Genomic DNA, 22,183 nt, shown 5'->3' on the forward strand with positions numbered 1-22,183 from the left:
TGGTCTTGGTTAATGGGGTAAAGTGTTTTTTTTTTTTTTTTTTAAAAGAGGATGGATTGGTCTGCAAATAAAAGATGGCATAGAAAAAAAAAAAGCTATAAAACAGTTTTTCCTTGGCCCCCCTAGGTCGAGGGGAGCCAACTTGCAGCCTGATTTGGAGGGAAAAGTGGAGGCTGCCTGGGGGCAGTCCTGCGGTCCAGTGACCACGCTCCCGAGGTCCAAGGCAGTGGGTGTGGAAGATTGGGCGGTGTCGCACCCACAGCGCCCTAGGAGGGCAACAGGGACTTCGGAGAGGAACGTACAAAAGAAACGGAGCACGCCACGCTGCACGGCAGCAGGCCCCGGCCCACGGCGCTGAGGGCGGAGGACGGAGGGCGGAGGGCCTCATGCGCGCGGCAGCACGTAGGAGGCGACGGCGGCGGCGCCCACTCCCCCTCGTCCCCGCGCCCCGTCGCTCGCCGCCCGCAGCCGGGCGCCGGCGCGATCGGCTCTTTCCGCCGCCGCCGCTGCCGCGCGCTGCCCCGTGCGCTCCGGCACCTTCGGCAATTTCCGTCGGGACCTGGCCGCCATTTTCTCTCCGCTTGTGTGTCTCGCCGGCTGCGTGGCTCGGTTCTTGTGAGCGAAGCTTTGTCCGGTTCGGCAATGGACGGGTAGGTAACGAGGCCGGCGAGGAGGTGTGCGAGAGGGGAGTGGGGCCCGCCTTCGGCCCGGTCCGGGGTCGGGCCGAAACCCCCCGGCGGTCCCTCCCCAGGGCTGGGCTGCAGTTACCCAACCCCCGCCCCATCGCACACACCCCTCCTTGGGCTTCCCCCTGGCGGGCTCTGGTCGAGAAAACGGGAAGAAAGCGGGCTCGTGGACACGGCAGGCGTTGGGGAGACGGCGGGGCGACGACCCCGGAGAGGCAGCGGGCCCCGGCGGGGCAGCGGGGGATGGGCTCTGGGGGTCCCAGGACGTCTCGCCCGGCCCTGCCCCCTCTAGGAGCCATTTCGATCCGTAACCTGGGACCCGGACCGCGGGCGAGCGGCGCGGCTGGGAGCGGGTATAGCGGCCGGAGAGCGAGGCCTGCGTGGGAGGCTCCCCGCGGAGAGGAGAGAGGCCCCCCCACCTAGGCCCCCCCAAGCCGTCCCAAGCCTCCCCGGTTTCGCCCGGCCCGCCCCGGCTGGGGGAGATGCCGGTGGCGGGAGCTCCCGGGAAGGCTGAGTGGGAGCCGCGGGGGAAGGGGGGGCGGGGAGGCGTGCGGTGGCGGGAGGAAGGGGGAGGGCAGATGTCACACTCCTTTGTTTTCACTGGAGTCCGCTAGTGGGGGCGGGAGGCTGAAAAAACGCCTTTCTGTGTGGCCTAAGATCGTTCCAAGCTTGGCAGAAGGGCCCGGCAATTAAATCATCTCAAAAACGAAGTGTTTGTGGTCGACATCAGTCACATGGGCAAAGGCCAAGAGCCATGGCAGAAACAAGAGTAGATAGTCAACACAGGGCCATCTTTTCAGCTACTTTGACCAGTTTCTGGAAAAACAGAAACAACTCCAAAAAGCCAGAGCCGTGCTGCATCTTTGAGGCTGGCGATAGAGTGCTAAGTGAGGTGAGGCAAGGGCTTCGGGAAATGATACGGACCAGGGTCTCCCTGGTACTTAACGCTCCACATCTGAAAAGACTCTCTAATAATTTAACTCATTGTTAGAAAGGAGGCACCCTTTAGGGCGAAAATATAGCCGTATTCATCCCGTTTGGGGGCATAGGAAAACAGTATCACTTAAAAAGTACGTTTATTGGAATCACTGACAGTATTTGAAGGGTCAGAAGTAAAATGTGAGTTTATTTTAAGCATATGGAGTTCGATATTTTGTGAAGAAACTAAGTGCAGGTCACATAAAAGTTAACAGATTAACAAAATTTGAATCTTCCTAGAGTTTCTCTGGAGATTATTTTCCAGATGAAACAAATCCAGAGAAGTTCACTCTTTCCCCCAGATCAATATGGAAATAGATGGCAAAATTTGCCCTGGAATTCATGTTTCCTGTTTCTATCAACATTACTAAAGAGTTAAGTTTTAAATTACTAATCAAAGGGTAAAGGGGTATTATAGGCTTTGGGGTTTTGTTCAGTTTGCTATTTGAAGTGTTAAAAAATACCAAAAGTGTGGTGAGTTTCATCACACCTTTGAAAGTCATTTCTAGAAAGCCAGGTTGATTATGTGCTACTGACCATCTTTGTTTTCTGTCTGCATTGTGAGTGGAAAATTCATGAATGATGAACTCCCCTAAAAAGTTTCAGTCAAACAATGACCATTTGAAGAACAAGAGGTTGAAACTTGTTTTTTTTCATTACAGAATTGTCACTGAAGTTGCAGTTGGCGTGAAGGTAGGAAAAAAGTTTAAAACTAATGAAAACTGGATTCCTCAGTCAACTGAGTATATTACATCATTAGTGGAAACTTTCTGTTGGCTTTTGAAAACTATAATACAGCTTATAAAATTCAAGTGTAAAGTGTTTTGTTCAATTTTTAAAGTTGGTTTATATAAATAGTTTTAATCTAAGTAGACAGCAACCATAATTTTTTTTAGAAAGGCAGTCTTTGAGAATAACATTTTAAAATAGTTATGAATGGTGTTCAAGGAATTAAAAAAGCTTTCAGACATGGCTTCTTGTGAATAGAAAATAACCCAATTTTCTGAGAGGAAATGATGATTTTAAATGGACAGATAAGTGATTTGACCTAAATCATATAATTTTAGTAATCTAAGATTTTTTTCGCTCTGCTTTTGTCTTACGAAGATTAAAATATTTTGCCAATAATAGGCCTCATTAGAAATCAGTAACTTTGATCTTTAAAGAGAAAAGAAACTTATTTAGGCAGTTAGCTTCAAATTTGAGTCAGAAGTTACAAAGCTGGTTTGTGTGTCTGTTAAAGAAAGATAGGCCTTATGGTAGAGATTGTTTGGAATCTTTCCTCACTCACTATGGCCAGGAAAACTACTCATACTTTAAACCTTACTTCTAGTGCTTAGGCCTTTCATTTCCTTGAATCCTTGCATATTTTAACATTGTGATGTATTATAAATTTTTGTTTGTAAGCCTTTCTGCCCTGTTAGGGCATGGTTCTTGTCTTAAATCTTCAATTTTCCAAGCCTGACAACACCTTCTAAGCCTAGTACTAAGATACTTGTTGGATGCAATGACATTTCCCCCCTTCAAGTGTGAGTGGTCTTGAGAGGCTGTGTGCTTAGTCCAGTTATGCTGACTGTTCCAAATAATTTTTGGAATTCTTAAAATTTCATCCATAACAGTGTGATATTATTCAGAACTCTTTTGGAGATATTTTGTGTTTTGCTTATTTTCTGTCCTCTGTATCTAGTAAACTAAGTACTTGTCCATGCTTTAATATTTAGGATTGTCAAGTTCATATTATGTAGATCGGGGGAGAAATGATGAGCTCTTTGTGGGAAGGTGTATTTATTTTTATTTGGCAATGCTGTTTTCTAAGTTGAGAGTGCAAGATGTAGATATTATAGTTACCTTCCAAACAGCCTCTGGAAGTGAACTTTTTAAAAGAATAAATGATTCAAGTCTGAGTTGTCAACTGTTATTGGATGAGGAGAAAAGGAACTCACAGGACCCTGAACAAGCAGAGAGAAATGAGGATGGCTGGAAGAGGATGTACAGATTTGGTTTATTGGCAGTTTTCTATATTAGTAGTTTGAAGAGAAAACATTAGGAAATGATATAAAAGTAATTGCTAGCCAATTTTTTTGTCCAATGTTAAATATAAAAGTTTTGATAACTAAAGTTATGTTTTAAATAATTTTCTAGGATAATGGTTAAGAATTTTTGCTTTGGCGTCAGACTTAGGTACAAGTAATTAAGCTTTTATGAAATTTAAAAAAATAATGTGCATGGTTAAAAAAAAATTTAAAGTGAAAAGTATTTCTCCCTGATATCCAGTCCTGTTTCTTAGGTGTAGATAATTATGTTAACATTTTTTTGGTGCATTTTTTCCTGAAATTATTAGTTTATGTATTAGCACACATATAAACATCCTTGTTTAACGACACACATGGATTCATGCCTTGTGTACTGGTCCATATCTTGTCTTTGATCTCTCCCATCTGCCTTTCCCCAGGCAACCACTGATCTGCTTTCTGTCACTATAGATGAGTTTGCAATTTTTAGAATTTTAAACAAATAGTTATACAGTATGTACCTTCTTTTTGCCTGGATTATTCCACTCAGCATAATTATTTTGGGATTTCACCCATGTTGTGTATCAATAGTTCATTTCTTTTTATTGCTTTGTAGTATTGCACTGTATGGATATACAGCAATTTGTTTATCCACTCAACTCTTGATGGACATTTGGATTGTTTCCAGTTTTGGGCTATAATAAGTAAAGCTTCTGTGAACATTCCTGTGCAGGTCTTTCTGTGAATGTAAGCTTTCATTTCTCTTGGGGAAATACCTATGATTGGAATGGCTAGATCATATGGTTAGGCATATGTTTAACTTTTTAAGAAACTGCAAACTATTTTCTAAAGTGGTTATACTATTTTACATTGCCACCAGCAGGGTATGAGATTTTCAGTCCATCTACATCCTCTCCAGTGCCTGTTGTCTGTTTTTTTTGATTATAGAGATTCTAGTGGATGTGAAGTCGTAATCTCTTTTTGGTTTTCATTTGCATTTCTCTAATGTCTTTGGTGCTGAACATCTTTTCATGGGCTTTTTTCAAGCTGTGTATCATCTTTGGTACAGGGTCTTTTTAAATCTCTTGTCCACTTTTTAAATTGATTTATTTCTTTGAGTTTTGAAAAGTCTACATTTCTGGTTACAAGTTCTTTATCAGATATATGGTGTAAAATATTTTCTGCCACTTGTGTTTTCATTCTCTCCACAGTGTTTTGAAGAGCAGTAGTGCAGCAGTTTTTAATTCTGATGAACTTCAGTTTACCAGGTGTTCGTTCTGTGGTGGTTTTTTTTTTTTTGGTTTGGTGTGGCTCATGCTTTTGGTCATATCTAAGCCATCTTCATGTAACCCAAGGTCACGATGATTTTCTTCTCTGTTTTCTAATAGAAGTTTTGTAGTTTTCAGTTTTGCATTTAAGTCTTCTTGAGTTAGCTTTTTTTAATATGGTGCAATGTATGAATCAAGGTTTTTTGGGTTTCGATATGGACATTCACTTTTTCTAGCAACACTCATTGAAAAGACTTTTTTTTTCATTGAACTGGCTTTGCACCTGTGTCAAAAATCAATTATGTATGTACGTATGATTCTATTTCTGTACTGTATTCTCGTCCATTGACCCATTTTTATGTACCTAGTAGCCAAAAACGTAGTCTTAATTACTGTAGTTTTATATTAAATCTTGAAATCAAGTAGAACTTTGTTCTTTTTCAAAGTTGTTTGAAAAACAACTGGGTCCTTCACATTTTCCTATGAGTCAGTTTCTACAAAAAGGCCTGCTGGGATTTAATTGAAATTAACTTGAATCAGTAGAGCAATTTGGGGAAAATTAACATCTTAATGTTGAGTTTTCTCATCCATGAACACAATTTATCTTTCCATTTACTTAGGTCTTTCATTTCTTTCAGCATTGTTTTAGTTTTCACTGTATAGATTTTGTATTTTTTTGGTCAGATTTATCCTTATTTTGTGTTTTTTGGTGCTATATTAAGTAATTAAAAAAATCAAATGTGTATTTGTTATTAATATATAGAAATACAGATTATTTATGCTCATTGCTCTTGTATTCAGCACCTTTGCCAAACTCATTTATTAGATCAAACAGCTATTTGGTAGATGCCGTCAGATTTTTTATATACACTGTTCATCATATTTTTTGTCTGGATGCCTTTTGTTTTTCTTGCCTATGGCATCTAGTACAATATTTAAATGATGAGAGCAGGCCTTCTTACTTTTTTCCTGATATTAGGGTAAATACCTTAAATGATATATTTTTTTCTTAAAAGTTTGGTACAGTTCACTAGTGAAGCTGTGTGGGCCTGGTGTTTTCTTTGTGGGAAGGTTTTAAACCACATTCAATTTATTGAATAGATATAGGACTATTCACATTTATTCTGGAGTGAGCTTTGGTAATTTTGTTTTCATAGAATTAGTCTGTTTCATCAAAGTTGCTGAACTTATTTGCATAGGGTTGTTGTATTATATTTTTAGTATCTGTAGAATCTATAGTGATGTTGCCTCTCTCGTTCCTGGTATTGATAATTAGTGTCTTCTCTTTTCCCTATCAGTCTGGCTAAAGATTTATTGATTTTATTAATGTAAAACAGAAAGCAGCTTTTTGTTGCATTGAGTTTTCTCTTTCCCATTTTATTGATTTCTTCTGTTTTAATGTTTTTCTGCTTTGTATTTAGTTTGCTCTCTTCTTACTTAACATTGAAGTTGATGTAGTTGACATATCTTTTCTAATACTGAGAGGTTTAATGCCATGTATTTTCATACAAGTGTTGCTTTCATGGCATCCCTCAAATTTTGACATTTATACTTCTTTTCATTCAGTTCAAAATACATTCCAATATGCTTTTTTATTTCTTTGACCCATGGGTTATTGAGAAGTATTTATTTGATTTCCAAGTATTTGGAATTTTCCATGTATTTTTCTGTTATTTATTTCTAATTTAATTCCATTGTGCTTAGAGAACATATTTTGTAAGACTTGAATCTTTGTAATTATTTTATTGTTTTATGGTTCAAATATATATCCTGTTTTAAGTGCATATGATAGGGATGTGCATTATGTTATTGTTGGGTGATGTGTTCTGTACATGTCAATTAGGTCTTTTTTTTTTTTTTTTTTTTTTTTTGTGGTACGAGGACCTCTCACTGTTGTGGCCTCTCCCATTGCAGAGCAGAGGCTCCGGACGCGCCGGCTCAGCGGCCATGGCTCACGGGCCTAGTTGCTCCGTGGCATGTGGGATCTTCCCGGACCGGGGCACGAACCCGTATCCCCTGCATCGGCAGGCGGATTCTCAACCACTGCGCCACCAGGGAAGCCCTAGGTCATGTTTATTGGTAGTGTTGCTCAAGTGATCTACCTTTCCTGATTTTTTATTGTTCGGTCACTTACTGAGAAAACGATATTGAAATCTCCTATATTGTGCATTCGTTTGTTTTTCCTTGAAGTTCTACCAGTTTTTGCTTTATGTTTTTGAAGTTATAATTAGTACATAAACATTCAGGATTACTATGTCCTCTTGATTCATTGACCCCTTTATTATTATGCAGTGACCTTTTTTATCCCCAGTAATCTACTTTGCTTTAAAATTTAAAATTTTAAAAAGTTTCTTTGCTTTCTTTTTTTTTTAAATTTCTTCGCTTTACTTTTTCTGATATTAATACAGCCATCTTGGCTTTCTTTTGAATACAGTTTACATGGTATATCTTTTTCCGTTATTTTACTTTCAGACTATTTATATCCTTAGATTTTAAAGTGTATTTCCTGTAGACAGCATAAAATAGAGACTTGATTTTTAAAACCTATCTTACACCCTCTTCTTTTGGTTGTTGAGACCCTTCACATTCAATATTGTTATATTAATATGGTTAGTTTTAAAAGTACCACTTTGTTGTTTGTTTTCCATTTGTCCCTTATGTTCTTCCCTTTTTTTTTCCTGCTTTCTTTTGGATTGAGTAATTTTTTTAAATTCCATTTTAATCTCTTTAGCTGATTAGCTTATAGCTGTTTTGTTATGTTGATAGCTGTTTTAGGATTTATGGCATACATCTTTAATTTATCACAGTCTTAACTCAAGTAGTATTTATGCTACTTTACATATACTATGTGAATATTAGAATACTTCTCCCCCTTTGGCCTGTGTACTATTATTATAACATTTTACTTCTATGTGTTATAAATTCTATACAGCATTCTTTTCATTTGTTTAAACAGCCATTTATCTTTTTTAAAAGATTTAAACAACAAGAAAAATAATCTACTTTACCCTTAACATAGTTATGCACATGCATTGGATACTCAGGGAGGATTCTCTGCAGATTTCCAGAGTTCTCTCCGTGCAACTGTCTTTGGAACTCTGCCATACAAACTCTAGTTGCTTTGGTCTCCTTGGATTCTTGCCTCTTCCTTAACTCTCAGGGAGTTTTCCAAGTTCGACCTGCTTTCCTTATCTGAGCTGTGCCTTGACCTGGACTTTTTCTCAAGTGAGTAAGCTGGGACGATGATGGCCTTACCCCATGGTGGTTTTCTGACTCTCGGGGATCATTGTTCATCATTGTCTGATGTCCAGTGGTCTTGAAGAACATTATTCTATATATTATGTGTGATTTTCTTTTTCTTTTATTTTTTTTTCTCAGTTGGGCAAACGGGCCCATGTTATACCTTCTTGGCCAAAAGTATAAGTTCACTTTTTAAAAAAAAAAATTACGTAATATCTCTGCAGTAATAGGTTTATCTTATTCTTTGTTCTGTGGATGCACCACAGTGTAGTTGCTTGACATACCACAATTTAGATCCACATTGATGAACATTTTGGTTTGCAGTTAAAAACTTTGCAGTTAAAAACTGAGCATACTAAAAATAGAAGTAAAAATGCAGTGTCAAAGAAATTTACAATTAAAAATTTGTTAAAACCACAATGCCACAAGTTTCCTTACTCATTTGTTTTCTACAGTTGTGTATGGGAGTGCCTGTTTTTCTACACCCTTACCAATCCTGGGTTTTAATTAAAATTTAGAATACTAGCTAGTTTCACGGTAAAAAAAAAAAGTTCTTTAATTTGTATTTTGAAATGGGTGAGATTTTTTAAATTTGACTTTCTGTGAACTGCCTCTTTGTATATGTGATCTATTTCAATGATTATCTTGTTTGTTACAACACTGTATAAAAAGAAAATTGATTCATATGCATCATAGGTACTTTTTCTTACAGTTTATTACTTTTTTACCTCATACAGTTTTAGGCATCTAGGTGTGTTTGAATTATGAAGTAGTATCATTTAATTTTTTTGTCTCTGATACTTAAACATTTTTAATTTGTTTCTTTAAAATTGAGATTATAAGTTCTGAATATTAAAAGTGATTATGCATAAAAAGTATTTTCCGTGAATTAGGTCCTTTGTTAATGTTAACCAGCTTATACTATATAAAGAATATCCAATTTTTATAGCTTTACGGTATGTTGAAATCTCATTTTTCATTATCCTTATAAATGTGCTGTAGACTTACTCAGTTCTCAATGATTTTAGACTCCTTTCTATTTGGTCAAGTCAGTGAGGCTGTAAAACAAGAAAGGAAATTTGTGAATTGTTAATATGAAGTTTGTTGCATTTGTTTAAAATGTTTTTTTATGTTCTTTGTAATTTGTTTCAAAGGCTTCATTTCTGTACTCTTAACCATTTTGCCTTTGAAATTGTTGCAGAATAATGGGCCCAAGTACTTAGCTTTTTTCAAGTTAAATTTCACTAGAATTTTGAAAGCATTGGTTGTAAATTGCTGAATGCACAGTTTTAAGTTGTGATATGACTATTTTATTCATCATCATTGGCTTTTCTAGACAATTACAGTAAAATAATGCTAAAGAAAACTTTTTTTGTAATAGTTGAACATAACTGATTTATAGCAGGTAGGTTAAGAAAAACTGTTGTTTGGGTTTTTAGATTTTGAGTTTTCTTAAAACATTACATAATGCTTGCTAGGGTATTTGTATTAGAATTTCAAGTTAGTGTGTCTGCTGAATGTCAGCACTGTGTTAAAGACTGGTGATTCAAAGACATTAAGAATAGAATATATGTGTCTTGAGGGCAGAGACCTTTTTTGTTTTATTGTTTCTGTGTCATCAGTAGTGCCTGTTAAATAGTACATACTCAGTATGTATTTAATGACTATTGAAGGGTCTCTGGCTTCAACATGCTCATAATCTCATGAGCCACTTATCAGTAAAAAGGTAAATATCAATTTTATTGCACAACATTCTTCCTTTTTGCTGGAGATCCAAAACAGCTGTATCTTCTAGAACCTCATCTAGTTGAAGAAATAAATATACAAGGTTTAAGCAAATGCCCTATGGCTACGTTAGGGAAGATTGGTTGGTAGAATCAGAGTAGATTTCATGAAATCAGCGGATTGTGACCTGTGTATTGTAAATGTTTGGGAGCAGAAGTGAGCAGTATATTCTGAGGGGAAGACATAGCCAAAGTTTTGTCAGTAGGCTGGCACAAATTCATAGCCATTGAACAATTTAGCTGAATGATATGGATTTTACAACGAAGGATTTGTGTAATATATGGGAGGGAGAGAAAAAATAGAATGGCCGATAGGTTGGAGAAAATTTCAAGTATTTCATGTGGTAGGCAGTATTCCATATATCTGTAAGCTTCCATACATGAAAGTAGCTCATTATTCTGCTATCTTTAGAATGTGGAGACTGAGCTGCAAAATAGTTGGCTTTGGTACTGTATGGAGCACCATGAATTAGAATAAGTCGTTAACTATTCTAATCTCTTACTTGGTCCATTTGTGTTTCTGAACTGTAATAGTTTTCTTAATTTAGTTTCAGACATACTTCATTAAGGGCTGAGGTGGTTAGGTAATATTTTTACTTTAAAAGTAATAAAATACAACAGTTATGAAAGGTATGTGTTTTTGAGCAATGATTGGTCTTATAACTGTTGTGGTGAATTTTAAACATTAAAAAAAAGACACAGTAGTATCATGAAGCATTATTTATATGTCACTCAGTCCCAACAGTCATCAACGAACAACCCATTGCTAAAACTTAGGAGATCCACACTCTACTTTTCTCCTCCTGTATTATTTTGAGAAAAATTCCAGGTTATTTGTTACATCTATAAATGTTTTGGTGTGTCTCTTTAAAAGATAGGGTCAGTCCTCCCTCTCTTTCTGTTTTAAAGAAATACAATCACAGTACTGTTAGTGCACCCCCCCAAAAAAAAATAGCAACAGTTGCTTAATGTTCTTAAGTGCCAGACTTGTGTTAAGATTTCTGTTTGTCTCATGAAAGTCATAATACTTTTACAGAGTTCATTTTTCGTGGTGGGGAGGGATCAGGATCAAATAAGATCAACACATTCAATAAATTGACATGCCTTTTAAATTTCTTTCAATTTATGAATTCTTCTTTTATCACTGTGAGGTTTCTCATAATTACATTTTATTTTTGAAGAAAACTGGTTGTTGGTCTTAATAGAATTGTCCATAGTCTGCATATACTGATTGTATTCTGATGTTATAATTATTATGTTGTCCATATATGTCAGTTGGTAGATGGATCTACAGACCATCAGGTTCTCTTTCTGTTTTTAGTAATATTTTATAAGTGGTGATACATTTTTCCATTAGAAGATATATGATGTCTGATTTTTTTTTGCATATGTCTGTGTGATGTTTTTTCCAAGAACATTTTTTGTAATAACTTTTTCTTCAATTTGTTTATGCTTAGCATAGTTTGCTCAATAGACATCTGTTTGTCAGTATTCTTAAAGGATGTGTACAAAGAAATATCTTGAAAGTCCAATTAAATTTTCTATAATAGAAATATATTAAAATTGAACATAAATTGGCATTACTGATGGTGGACAATAAATTTTTTTCAATGAAGGGCTTGTCAAATTAAAAGCACGTGATTTAGAATTAACAGACTAGAGTTGGCCTCTAACATTGAACAAGGTAACCTCTGAGTTTCAGTTTTACAACTTTTAAGATGGGTTTAACAGGACCTACCTCAGAAATTATGTTGAAGATTGAATAATATGTAAAAGATTTAGCACAGAATGGCCGTAAGTGCTCAAATGATGGTGATGCTTGGTATTGTAGTTCTTTAATTTGTAAATCCTATTTAGAAGGAGCACTTTATTAGAAGTCAACTTTGAAGTTTTTATTTTTTGTTACTGATTTCTAGGAGTTTTTATATATTGTGGGTACTAAAGCTTTGTTAGTTATATATGGTACAGATAAATTCCTTTTTGTCTGGCTTGGTTTTTTTGCATTGTTGAATAGAGTAGGAAATTTTAACATTAAATTTACGTTTTAGTTTTAAGAAATCTTTCTTAAACTCAAGGTTTTATACTATATAGTCTTCTGGATTTTATTTTGCAAATTTTTAAATTTTGATATTCACATTTAGGGCCTCAGTTTACCTGTAATTTAATTTTTGTGTAGTGTGTTGTAAATGGCTAACAAATCTGGTACAAACTCAGTTGAATGGTTCATGTTTTCCTACTGATCTGCAGTGTTAGTTGTCAGGTTTCCATATATGTGTGAAACTTTCCCTGGGCTATCTCTTCTGTTTCATTGTCTATTACTGTCTTACTACCCAAATGTCTTAATTTAATGTGGCATCACAATAAGTGGGAATCTTGGAGAGTGAATTTTGCAACTTCAAAATTGTATTGGCATTTTCTTCACTGTATATATATTTTTAAGATCAGTTGGCTAAGTTCCATGAAGACTTTTCAGGTTTTGATTATAGTTGTACTAAATTTATAAGTTAATTGGAGAGTATTGTATTTGTATTTTCAAAAAAATAAGATGGCAGAGCTGGAGAGAACAGTGATATTTCTTTGAAGAATTTTTCCCTTACTTCCCATACTATTTTGTTTAATTATAAAAGACATGCTTAATGCAGAAACTTAATGCTTCAGGCAAAAAGGAAAATAAATTAATTCACTGATAATTTTACCAAAGGTAATCAGCATTGTATGTACTTCCCATCATTTTCCCTACATGTTAGAAGGATTTTTAAAAGCTTATCTGTAGGCATGAGGAAAGAGAGATGCTTCTTTGCCAGTTTGATTTTTTCCAAAGTTATTGATTTATTCAGTACTTTTCTATTTCTCAGAATTTTATAGTATTTTTAAATTCTCCCTTTTTAAATTTTTATTAACAGTGCACATTCATATTTTATCCTTTTTCCTTTTTTTTTTCCTATCAGAGACCTTATTTTACTGGTCTTTCCAAAGTACCAGCTTTTGTTAATTTTTTTTGTTTGTTTCGTAATTTCTGTTTTTGTTTTTTTCTGCCCACACTAGATCTATTTTACTGTATTATTATTTTTTGTCCACTTTAAATTACATTTAAATTACATCCCGAACATGTTTATTTTCTTGTTTAAAAATGCATTCAAGGTGAAGAAAGATCAGTTGATAGTTTGGGCAGTAAGCTTTGACTTTTAGAGTTCCCTTTTTTCTTTTCTTTTCTTTTCTTTTTTAAGATTGAAGTGTAATTGATGTAGAAACATTGTGTTATTTTCAGGTGCACAACATGAATTGATGTATGTATATATTGTGAAATGATTACCAGAATAAGTTTAGTTAACATCCATCACCACATATAGCTAAATTATTTTCCTTGTGATGGGAATTTCTAAGATTTATTCTCTACAGTATATATATACAGTATTGTTAACTATATCAACATGCAGTACATTATATCGTCAGGAGTCATTTATGTCGTAACTCCGAGTTTGTACCTTTTGACCACCACCTTCACTAATTCCTGCCCCCCCGCTCCGTCCCCCACTAAAAGGCCTGGCTGTGCTTCTGGATACCACTGTTCTCTGTATCTGTGAGTTCAGTGTTTTGGGTTTTTGTTTGTTTTTTTAAGAATCTACATATAAATGAGATCATATGGTGTTTGTCTTTCTCTGACTTGTTTCACTTAGCCTAATGACCTCATTTGCATGTTGTTGCAAATGGTAGGATTTTCTTCTGTTTATAGCTGAATATTTCATTGTATAGAATAACCACATTTTCTTGCGTTGATGGAGACCTAGGTTGTTTTCATGTCTTGACTGTTGTAAATAGTGCTACAATGAATACAGGGTGCAGATATCTTTTATAGATAGTGATTTTATTTCTTTCGGGTAAATACTTAGGTGGTATTGTTGGATCATACAGTTGTACTTTTTAAAAGTTTTTGAGGAACCTGTTTTCCTTAGTGGGTACACCAATTTACATTCCCATCATCAGTGCACAAGTCTTCCTTTTTCTCCATATCCTCGACAGTGTTATCTTTTTGGTAATATCCATTCTAACAGGTGTGAGGTGATATCTCATTGTGGTTTTGATTGGCATTTCCCTGATTAGTGATGTTGAGCACCTTTTCATGTTCCTGTTCGTCCTTTGTGTGTCTTTGGAAGAATGTCTATTTGTGTCTTCTGCTCATTCTTTAATCATACTGTTCATTTTTTCTGAGTAGTATGAGTTCTTTATTTTTGACACTAACTTTCTATATATGATTTGTAAATATTTTCTCCCATTCAGTAGGTTGCCTTTTCATCTTGTTGATGGGTTCCTTCACTCTACAGAAGCTAAAAGTTTGATATAGTCCAAATTTATTTTTGCTTTTGTTGTCTTTGCTTTTGGTGTCAAAGCCAAAAAGTCATTGCTAAGACTGATGCCAAGGGGCTTAGTTATACTAAATCCTTAGTTTGATAAGGATTGCATTGAATCTGTAGATTGTTTTGGGTAGTGTGGACATTTTAACAGTATTCTTCCAGTCCATGAGCGTGGAATATCTTTCCATTTATTTGTGTCTTCTTCAATGTGTTTCGTCAACGTCTTACATCTTTTTCACTTTTTTAAGCTTTGTGAAAGCTTCAAGGTATACAAAAGTAGGGTGAATGGTATAATAATATACTTCCTTTGCCTTCCTGTGGGAGAATATTAAAGCAAATCTCCGTGATTATTTTATATCATTCCTAAATACTTCAATGTGTATTTCTAATAGATATAATCTCTTAAAGATGACATTTATATCATCATACCTAATAAAATTTTAAATAAGTTTTTCCTTTTTTATTGAAGTGTATTTGACATACAATATTATGTTTGTTTCAGGTGTATAACATAATGATTCAAAATTTACATACATTACAGATTGATCACCATAACCATCTGTCACTGTAAAAAATTATTATAATATTAATTATATTCCCCAAGCTGTACATTACATCCCAGTAACTTATTTATTTTATAACTGGAAGTTTGTATCACTTAATCCCCTTCACTTAATTTGCCCAATCCCACCCCATCACTAAAATAATTCCTTAATATCATCTAATGTCTAACAGTAGTCAAAGTTTCCCAGTCACTTTAAAGAAGTCTTTTATATTTTCTTTTTGAATCAGGGATCAAGGAAAGTCAACATGTTGATTTGGTTCTTTTAAGTCTATTTATAAGTCAGTTTTCCTTCTCCCTCCCTCTTTCTTGATTTTCTTTGTTAGAGAAACTGGGTCATCTATTCTGTACAGTTTTCAGAAAATTATAATTTTGCTGATTATACCTCCATGTTGTCATTTTGTGTGTTTCTCGTGTCTTGTATTTCCTGTGTACTTGTACTTAGATGAGACTTGATCAGATTCAGGTTTAATTTTTAGCAAGAATATTTTATAAATGTACTCTGTAATTTCTAATGTATCACACCAGGAGGAACATGTCTAGTACCTCTTTGTGATGTTTTATCAGTAGGTTCAGTACTGACATTTATCAGTAGGTTCAGGTGTCCTCAGTTTGATGCATCCAGTGTAGAGTGCTCTATCATCCTTTCACCTAGTGGGCTTTAGTAGCTGATAATTGAGTAATTTCATTGGGTATTGCAAAAATGGTGATTTTTTTTTCTCCTGCATATATTTTAAAATATTTTTCTGTTGGAAGAACTTTTTTCATCAAATATTTGGTCATACTGAAACACCCTTATTAAAAGAAAAGCAGGGTAGATTTTCAGTTAAAAAATTTTTCCTCATGAGCTGGTAACTCCAGTAACTCCAGTGTAATGTGAGTTCTTTAGCGTTGATGTTAGGTCGTTGTGAAGGCAAGGATTTTTACGTTTATTCCAGTCTTATTGCAATGATCATTCCTTTAAAAATGTTTAAATTTTCTCATCTTGGGCCAGCAGCAGCTCATAATACCGGTAATTTTGATACTTACCTAAAGTATCATTTCTTCCTCCAAAACTTCAATTAGCCATTTCTTTAAAAAGAATGGTCCTTTGGTGAGACCTGGTCCTTAGAGACCACAGTAATGTGGGTGCAAAGGTGCCAATTGCTTTTAGGTTGTTATTGTTTCAAGATTTTTTCAATTCACAAAGCTAACATTTTTTTTGAGACAAATATATTTGAACTCATTTATTTCCAGTTTGTATGTAATTTTACAATTTTTCCTCTTCCAGTTTTTTGTTTGCATCTCTGTATGTTGTAAACTCTTGCTAGTGTTAACATAATTGCATATATGCTAGTTTCTTTAAAAAGCAACATCAGTGTTAACATTAACATTGTAATACAGTTTTAAGATGTTTGCAGTTATTTTTGTCCTTACATGTATTTTGCAAAGAATGTATAGTAAAATCACAGAATTTTTAAATCTATTGAGATAATTCTGTGTGCGGTTCTACCACCAAGCTAATAGTTAGGTTTATTTGTTACATTTTGGTTTTCATTTTTAGGGAGTTTTTTTCATGTTGAATAAATTTTCCCAAGTCAAAACTGCAAAACAAGCTACATTCATAGATGTCTAGTCTTTCACTCTGTCCACTCTGCTTTGCTTCTGTCCCCTTATAGGTATCTATTTTCACTAGTTTTTGGTTTATTCTTTTATTTGATGGAAGTAAATATGAATTTCTTTTTACGTGCTCGCTCCCACCACCTTAGGGAAAAGGTAGCACAGAATACACAGGATTTAATATTTTACCTTTTTTACTTAATGAGAAATACACTCTGGAAATCACTCCATGGGTATATATGGAAAATCTTCTCATTTCTTTATACCACTGTATAGAAAGTGTGCAAGTGCCTCAGTTCCCCCTAGCCATAGTATAGTATATTGTCAAATGCTTGGGGTTTTGCCAGTCTGAGAGGTGAAATGGCATCTAAGTCTAGTATTAATTTGAATTTGTTTTTACTGTGAGCAAGATGAAACAACTTTTCTGTTTAAGGATAATTTCCATTTCGTATGTGCTGAAAACTAATCTTATCTCTTGCCTGTTTTTTTATGAGTAACTGGTCTTTCTTTCTAAATTTTCATAGGAATCTGTATTTGAAGTTTTGATTCTATTTTTGGCTCAGGTTTTTAGGAACAGTTTCAAAATTTTATCTGAATAAACTACAACAATTAGATTTTGTTCTATTTTTCTTTTTTCTTTTATTTTCATTAAAATATGTTTATTGTGTTTGACCAGATATTATGATCTGTATGATATCTTCTCTATGGAACTTATTGAGGTATTCATTACGTAGTATGTGATCCACTTTTGTGACTTACATACTCATGTATAAACATAAAAATGTTTTCTTCTGAAAAATTTTAAAGTCTTATCTGTTGTGTTTGTCTCTTAATTCATCAGAAAAGAATTTAATTTATTGTACGAGGTGGGGATCCAATTTTATTTTTCTTCTGTCTTTTTTACTCTTATAGAGATAGCCAGTTAAAATATGCAGTGTCATTTTTTTTCACATTACAGATATGTATATTTTAGGGTAAAGGCTAAGCCACTTTAACAAAATGGAAATGCAGAACATAGTGGTGTAAATAACCTAGAAGTTGATTTTTCATAAGTGAAAGTCCTGCAGTTGTAAGAACATGGTATCAGTATGCTCCATGAGGTTATTCACTGGGCTAAGTTTTTTTCATCTGTTTTTTTTCATGACTTAATAATATATATAATGATGGTTTTTTTGTTTTCCTTGCCTAATTCTCACCCAAAGTTTGTCTATTCTGTTGTCTTGTTTTCAAAAAATCAAATTTCGGTTTTATTGATCCTCTTTGGTATGTCATTAATGTATTTTATATTTTTATTGGTTGTATGAGTTTGTGCTTTCACAGCTTTTAGCAGGTAGGTAGCACTCAGTCCACCTCCTTTGTAGCACCTTTGTGTTCGTGTAGGCCAGAAATACATGAGTGAGAACCTTCCTTTCTCTCTGAGAATCTGATTTTCCTCAGGAACTTGATATTCACATCCTTGTCCCATGTCTTTCTGTCATGGTTCTCTCTTCTCGAGAGGAGAAAGTTGTTGGGCTAGTCTCAGTCCTGAAACCTGTCAGAGCCCAAGGACTGTGATAAGATGTATCTCTGTTTTTCAGATGAGTAAGTTAAGGTTTAGAACAGGTAAGTAATTTACCAGTGACATAGTAGGTGGAAGCTGAACTACAGAATCCTTTTTCTTAAATGCCACATGGCGTAATTGTCATAGAAACAAAGAAAACTAGGTTAATTCATCACATCAGTCGACTAAAGAAGAAAAATCATATGATCATATCATTAGATGAGGAAAAAACATTTGACAGAATTCAGCACCCATTCATGATAAAAATTCTCACTAAACTAGAACAGAGGGGAACTTCCTCAATTTGACAAAGAACATCTACCAAAAAACCCTACAGCTAACATCATATTAATGGTGAGAAACTCCACACTTTTTCATGAAGATCAAGTACAAGGCAAGGATATCCCTTCTTACCACTTCTTTTCAACATCCTCCTGGAATTCCTTGCTGATGCAGTAAGGCAAGAAAAGGAAATTAAAGGTATACAGATTGAGAAGGAAGGTATAAAACTTGTTTGCAGATGACATGATAGTCTATGTACAACATCCAAAAGAATTGACAAAAAATTTCATGGAACTGATAAGTAGTTATTGCAGGATTGCAGGATACAAGGTTAATATAATAAGAAGAAAGTAAATTGCTTTCCTGTATACCAGTGGTGAGCAAGTGCAATTTGAAATTAAAAACAAAATACAGTTTACATTAGCACCCCCAAATTTGAAAATCTTAGGTATAAACCTAACAAAATACATATAAAATCTACATGAGGAAAACTACAAAACTTTGATAAATGAAACCAAAGAACCAAATAAATGTGGATAGATATTCCACGTTCATGGATAGGAAGACTCAGTACTGTCAAGATGTCAGTTCTTCTGAAATTGTTATATAGATTTAGTGCAATCCCATTCAAAATTCCAGAAAGTAGTTATATGGATGTCAGCAAACTGATTCTGAAATTTATATGGAGAAGGAAAAGACCCAGAAAGCCAACACAGTATTGAAGGAGAATAACAAAGTTGGAGGACTGATGCTACTCAACTTCCAAGATTTAGTATGAAGCTACAGTGATCATGAAAGTGTGGTTTTTGTGAAAGAACAGACAGGTTGATCAGTGAAACAGAATGGAGAGCCCAGAATAGAGGCCCCCCCCCATAAATATAGTCAACTTATTTTTGACAAAGGAGCAAAGGTAGTCTCTCCAACAAGTGCTACTGGAACAGCTGAACATACATGTACAGAATGAATTGAGACACAGATGTTAGTTACACTCTTCACAAAAATTAACTCAAAATGAATCATAGACCTAAATATAAAATGCAGAACTATAAAACTCTTAGACGATAAGGTAAGAGAAGATCTAGATAAGTTGGGTATAAAGATGTCTTTTTAGGTACCACACCAAAGACATAATCCATGAAAAAAAAATAATTGATAAGCTGGACTTTTGCAAAAGATACACGTGATAAAGGGCTGTTATCCAAAATATACAAAAAACTTTTAAACTCAGCAATAAGAAAACAACCCGATTAGGAAATAGACCAAAGAACTTAACAGACATCTTACCAAAGAAGATATACAGATGGCAAATAAGCATATGAAAAGATGCCTCACATCATGTCATTAAGGAAATGCAAACTGAAATAACAATGAGATACTGCTACACTGTCAGAATAGCTAAAGTCTGGACACTGGAAACCGTAAATGCTGGCAAGGATGTGGAGTGTCAGGAATTCTCATACATTCCTGGTGGGAATGCAAAATTATATAGCCACTTTGGAAAACAGTTTGGCTCTTCTTACAAAACTGACCATACTTGTACCGTACGATCCAGCAACTCCTTGGTATTTATCCAAATGAGTTGAAAACTTACGTATACACAGAAACCTGCACGTGGATCTTAATAGCAGCTTTATTCATAATAGCCAAAACATGGAAGCAACCAAGATGTCCTTCAGTAGGTGAATGGATTAATAAACTGTGGTATGTCCCAACAATGGGGTAATTATCAGCAGTAAAACAAAATGAGTTATCAAGCCATGAAAAGGCATGAGGGGGTACGTGGTACCATAAATGCAAATTACTAAATGAAAGAAGCCAACTGAGAATGCTACATACTATGTGATTCCAACTATATTCTGAAAAAGGCAAAACTGAGGAGACAACAAAAAGATCAGGGGTTGGGAGGAGTTTGGATGAATAGGCAGAGCACAGAGGATTTTAAGGTAGTGAAGATACTGTGTATGATGTTATAATGATGGATATGTCATTACACATTTGTCCAAACCCTTAGGTACAGTATTAAACCCTTAGCTAAACTGACCTTTGGGTCAAAATAGGTTCATCCTTGGTGATAAATGTACCAGTCTGGTGGAGGATGTTGATAATGGGGGAGGCTATGCATCTTTGGTGGCAGGGGGTATATGGGAAATCTGTTTTTTCTTCTCAATTTTATTTTAAACCTAAAAGTGTTCTAAAAATTTTAAAAAAATACTAGGAAACTTTTTGTTGTTGATAGTGAACCAATAATGGATGTCAGCAGTTCTTAAACTTCAGCATGCATCAGAAGCATCTGAAAGGCTTGTTAAAACTCAGGTTGTTGGATCCTTTCTCCATTGTTCTGTTCAGTACGTTTAGGATGGATCTGAGAACATATGTTGCTAAGGAAATTTCCAGGTCTAATGCTGCTCTAGGGACCACACTTTAAGGATCTCTAAAGTATCTAATTCTGTATATCATATCATGTCCTTATAAAACAATGCCATGCTGAATCTTCCATACTTTGATTAAAAAGTTAAATATGTAAATATGGTATTAACGTGATGATACTATGTTTTTATTTTTCTCATGCTTGTATTTCTGTGAATGTGATGCTAGCAAGTAGAAAACTTTTAAAAAAGGGGATGACATATAAATATTTTTTCATTGCTGTGATACTTATAATACAGCTTATTAAAGTATGAGTTTAACACAAATTAACATAAATTTTATGGTTAATTTGGATTGTTTTGGACTTTCTAAAATGCTTTGGTAAATTATCTCCTTTGTACATTTTTTCCACTTTGGTGGTTGCATTCAACTTTGTCCTGATTGTTTGTCTAAATCAGCTAGTGTTGAATATTAAGTACCCATGTATGTAAGTATACACATACTTAAAATACGCAAAATAGTTGATTTAGCTATTTTAAATATTAGTCTGCTCACACATACTTTTGTATGTACACACATTTTTAAAATAGTTGAAACAACATTGGTTGGTTTGAACAACTGTGCAGTTCTGAGAACATACGATTTATAAGGTTTTCTTTAAAGGATTTAAAGACATGATTCAATCTCTTTATATTGGTAGAAGGAAATTTCTCATTCCATAGATTTTTGCCTTTGTTTACAGTGTTCTAGCCATTGGAATATATACCTAATTGTTTAATTTTAATGATTGTGAAAATGAATTGTCCAGCTCCTGTAAATGACTTGTCCAACTCAGCAGTGTGAAGTTCTCATTTTCTAAAGACCTGAGTTATCTGGATGAGTAAAGGGCTATGAGGCTGAAGGATTCACAGTGTCTGTGAGAAAGTCCAGCTGCTGTGGCATTAGTTTGTTTATTTAAAAAAATGATGTAGTTCTCCAAGGCTTCTGATTATGAAACCTAATCAGTTTTCCTATTTATTGTCTGTTGGACTTGGGTGAATGGAAGGAAGGAAACACTGTTGGCTTTGTGGAAAAGGAAGAGATGGATAGGAGAGTGGAGTTAACTTTTTATTTTAGGGATTAAATTTTTTATTCCCAGTAGTGTAACACCTGACATTTGTTTTTCAGTGACACTGTTTGAAAAGTTACCAGATAAGTGACAGACTTTCAGATTAATATTTTTAAATGTAAAGGGGTCTTATGCTAATTTGTTTCTGTTTTAACAGAGAGGATCTGACGAACTACTCTCAGGCAGTGTTCTCAGTAGTCCAAACTCTAACATGAGCAGCATGGTGGTTACAGGTAAGTGTTAACTCTCTTAACAGTCTCATTATTTGCCATTTTGCAGAGCAGAATGTTAAAAGTTTAGTGTGTTTTACCAGAATAGCCTTTATTTTTAAATACTCTGTGTTGAAACAGTTTAGAGAAATTTTACTGTAGTATGTATGTGTCAAGTGAAAAAACCTGAAGTGAG

The 22,183-nt window shown here is 35.1% G+C and overlaps 1 protein-coding gene across 5 annotated transcripts in view; it reads left to right on the forward strand.

Moving 5' to 3' along the window:
- The first annotated feature begins 284 nt into the window (after positions 1 to 284).
- PTBP2 (polypyrimidine tract binding protein 2) overlaps positions 285 to 22,183 on the forward strand; it is an 82,462-nt gene continuing 60,563 nt past the window's right edge. For 3 of the 5 annotated variants that reach the window (XM_060090163.1, XM_060090164.1, XM_060090165.1), the window contains exons 1-3: positions 568 to 650; positions 2,327 to 2,357; positions 21,936 to 22,011. In XM_060090163.1, coding sequence (XP_059946146.1) covers positions 643 to 650; positions 2,327 to 2,357; positions 21,936 to 22,011 — 115 coding nt within the window. In that variant the 5' untranslated portion in view covers positions 568 to 642. Of the gene's footprint in view, positions 651 to 1,535; positions 1,579 to 2,326; positions 2,358 to 21,935; positions 22,012 to 22,183 lie in introns of those variants that run through there. The other 2 variants (XM_060090167.1, XM_060090166.1) reach the window with 2 other exon arrangements.

Source organism: Mesoplodon densirostris, chromosome 2 (assembly GCF_025265405.1).
Source record: "Mesoplodon densirostris isolate mMesDen1 chromosome 2, mMesDen1 primary haplotype, whole genome shotgun sequence".
Lineage (NCBI taxonomy): Eukaryota > Metazoa > Chordata > Mammalia > Artiodactyla > Ziphiidae > Mesoplodon > Mesoplodon densirostris.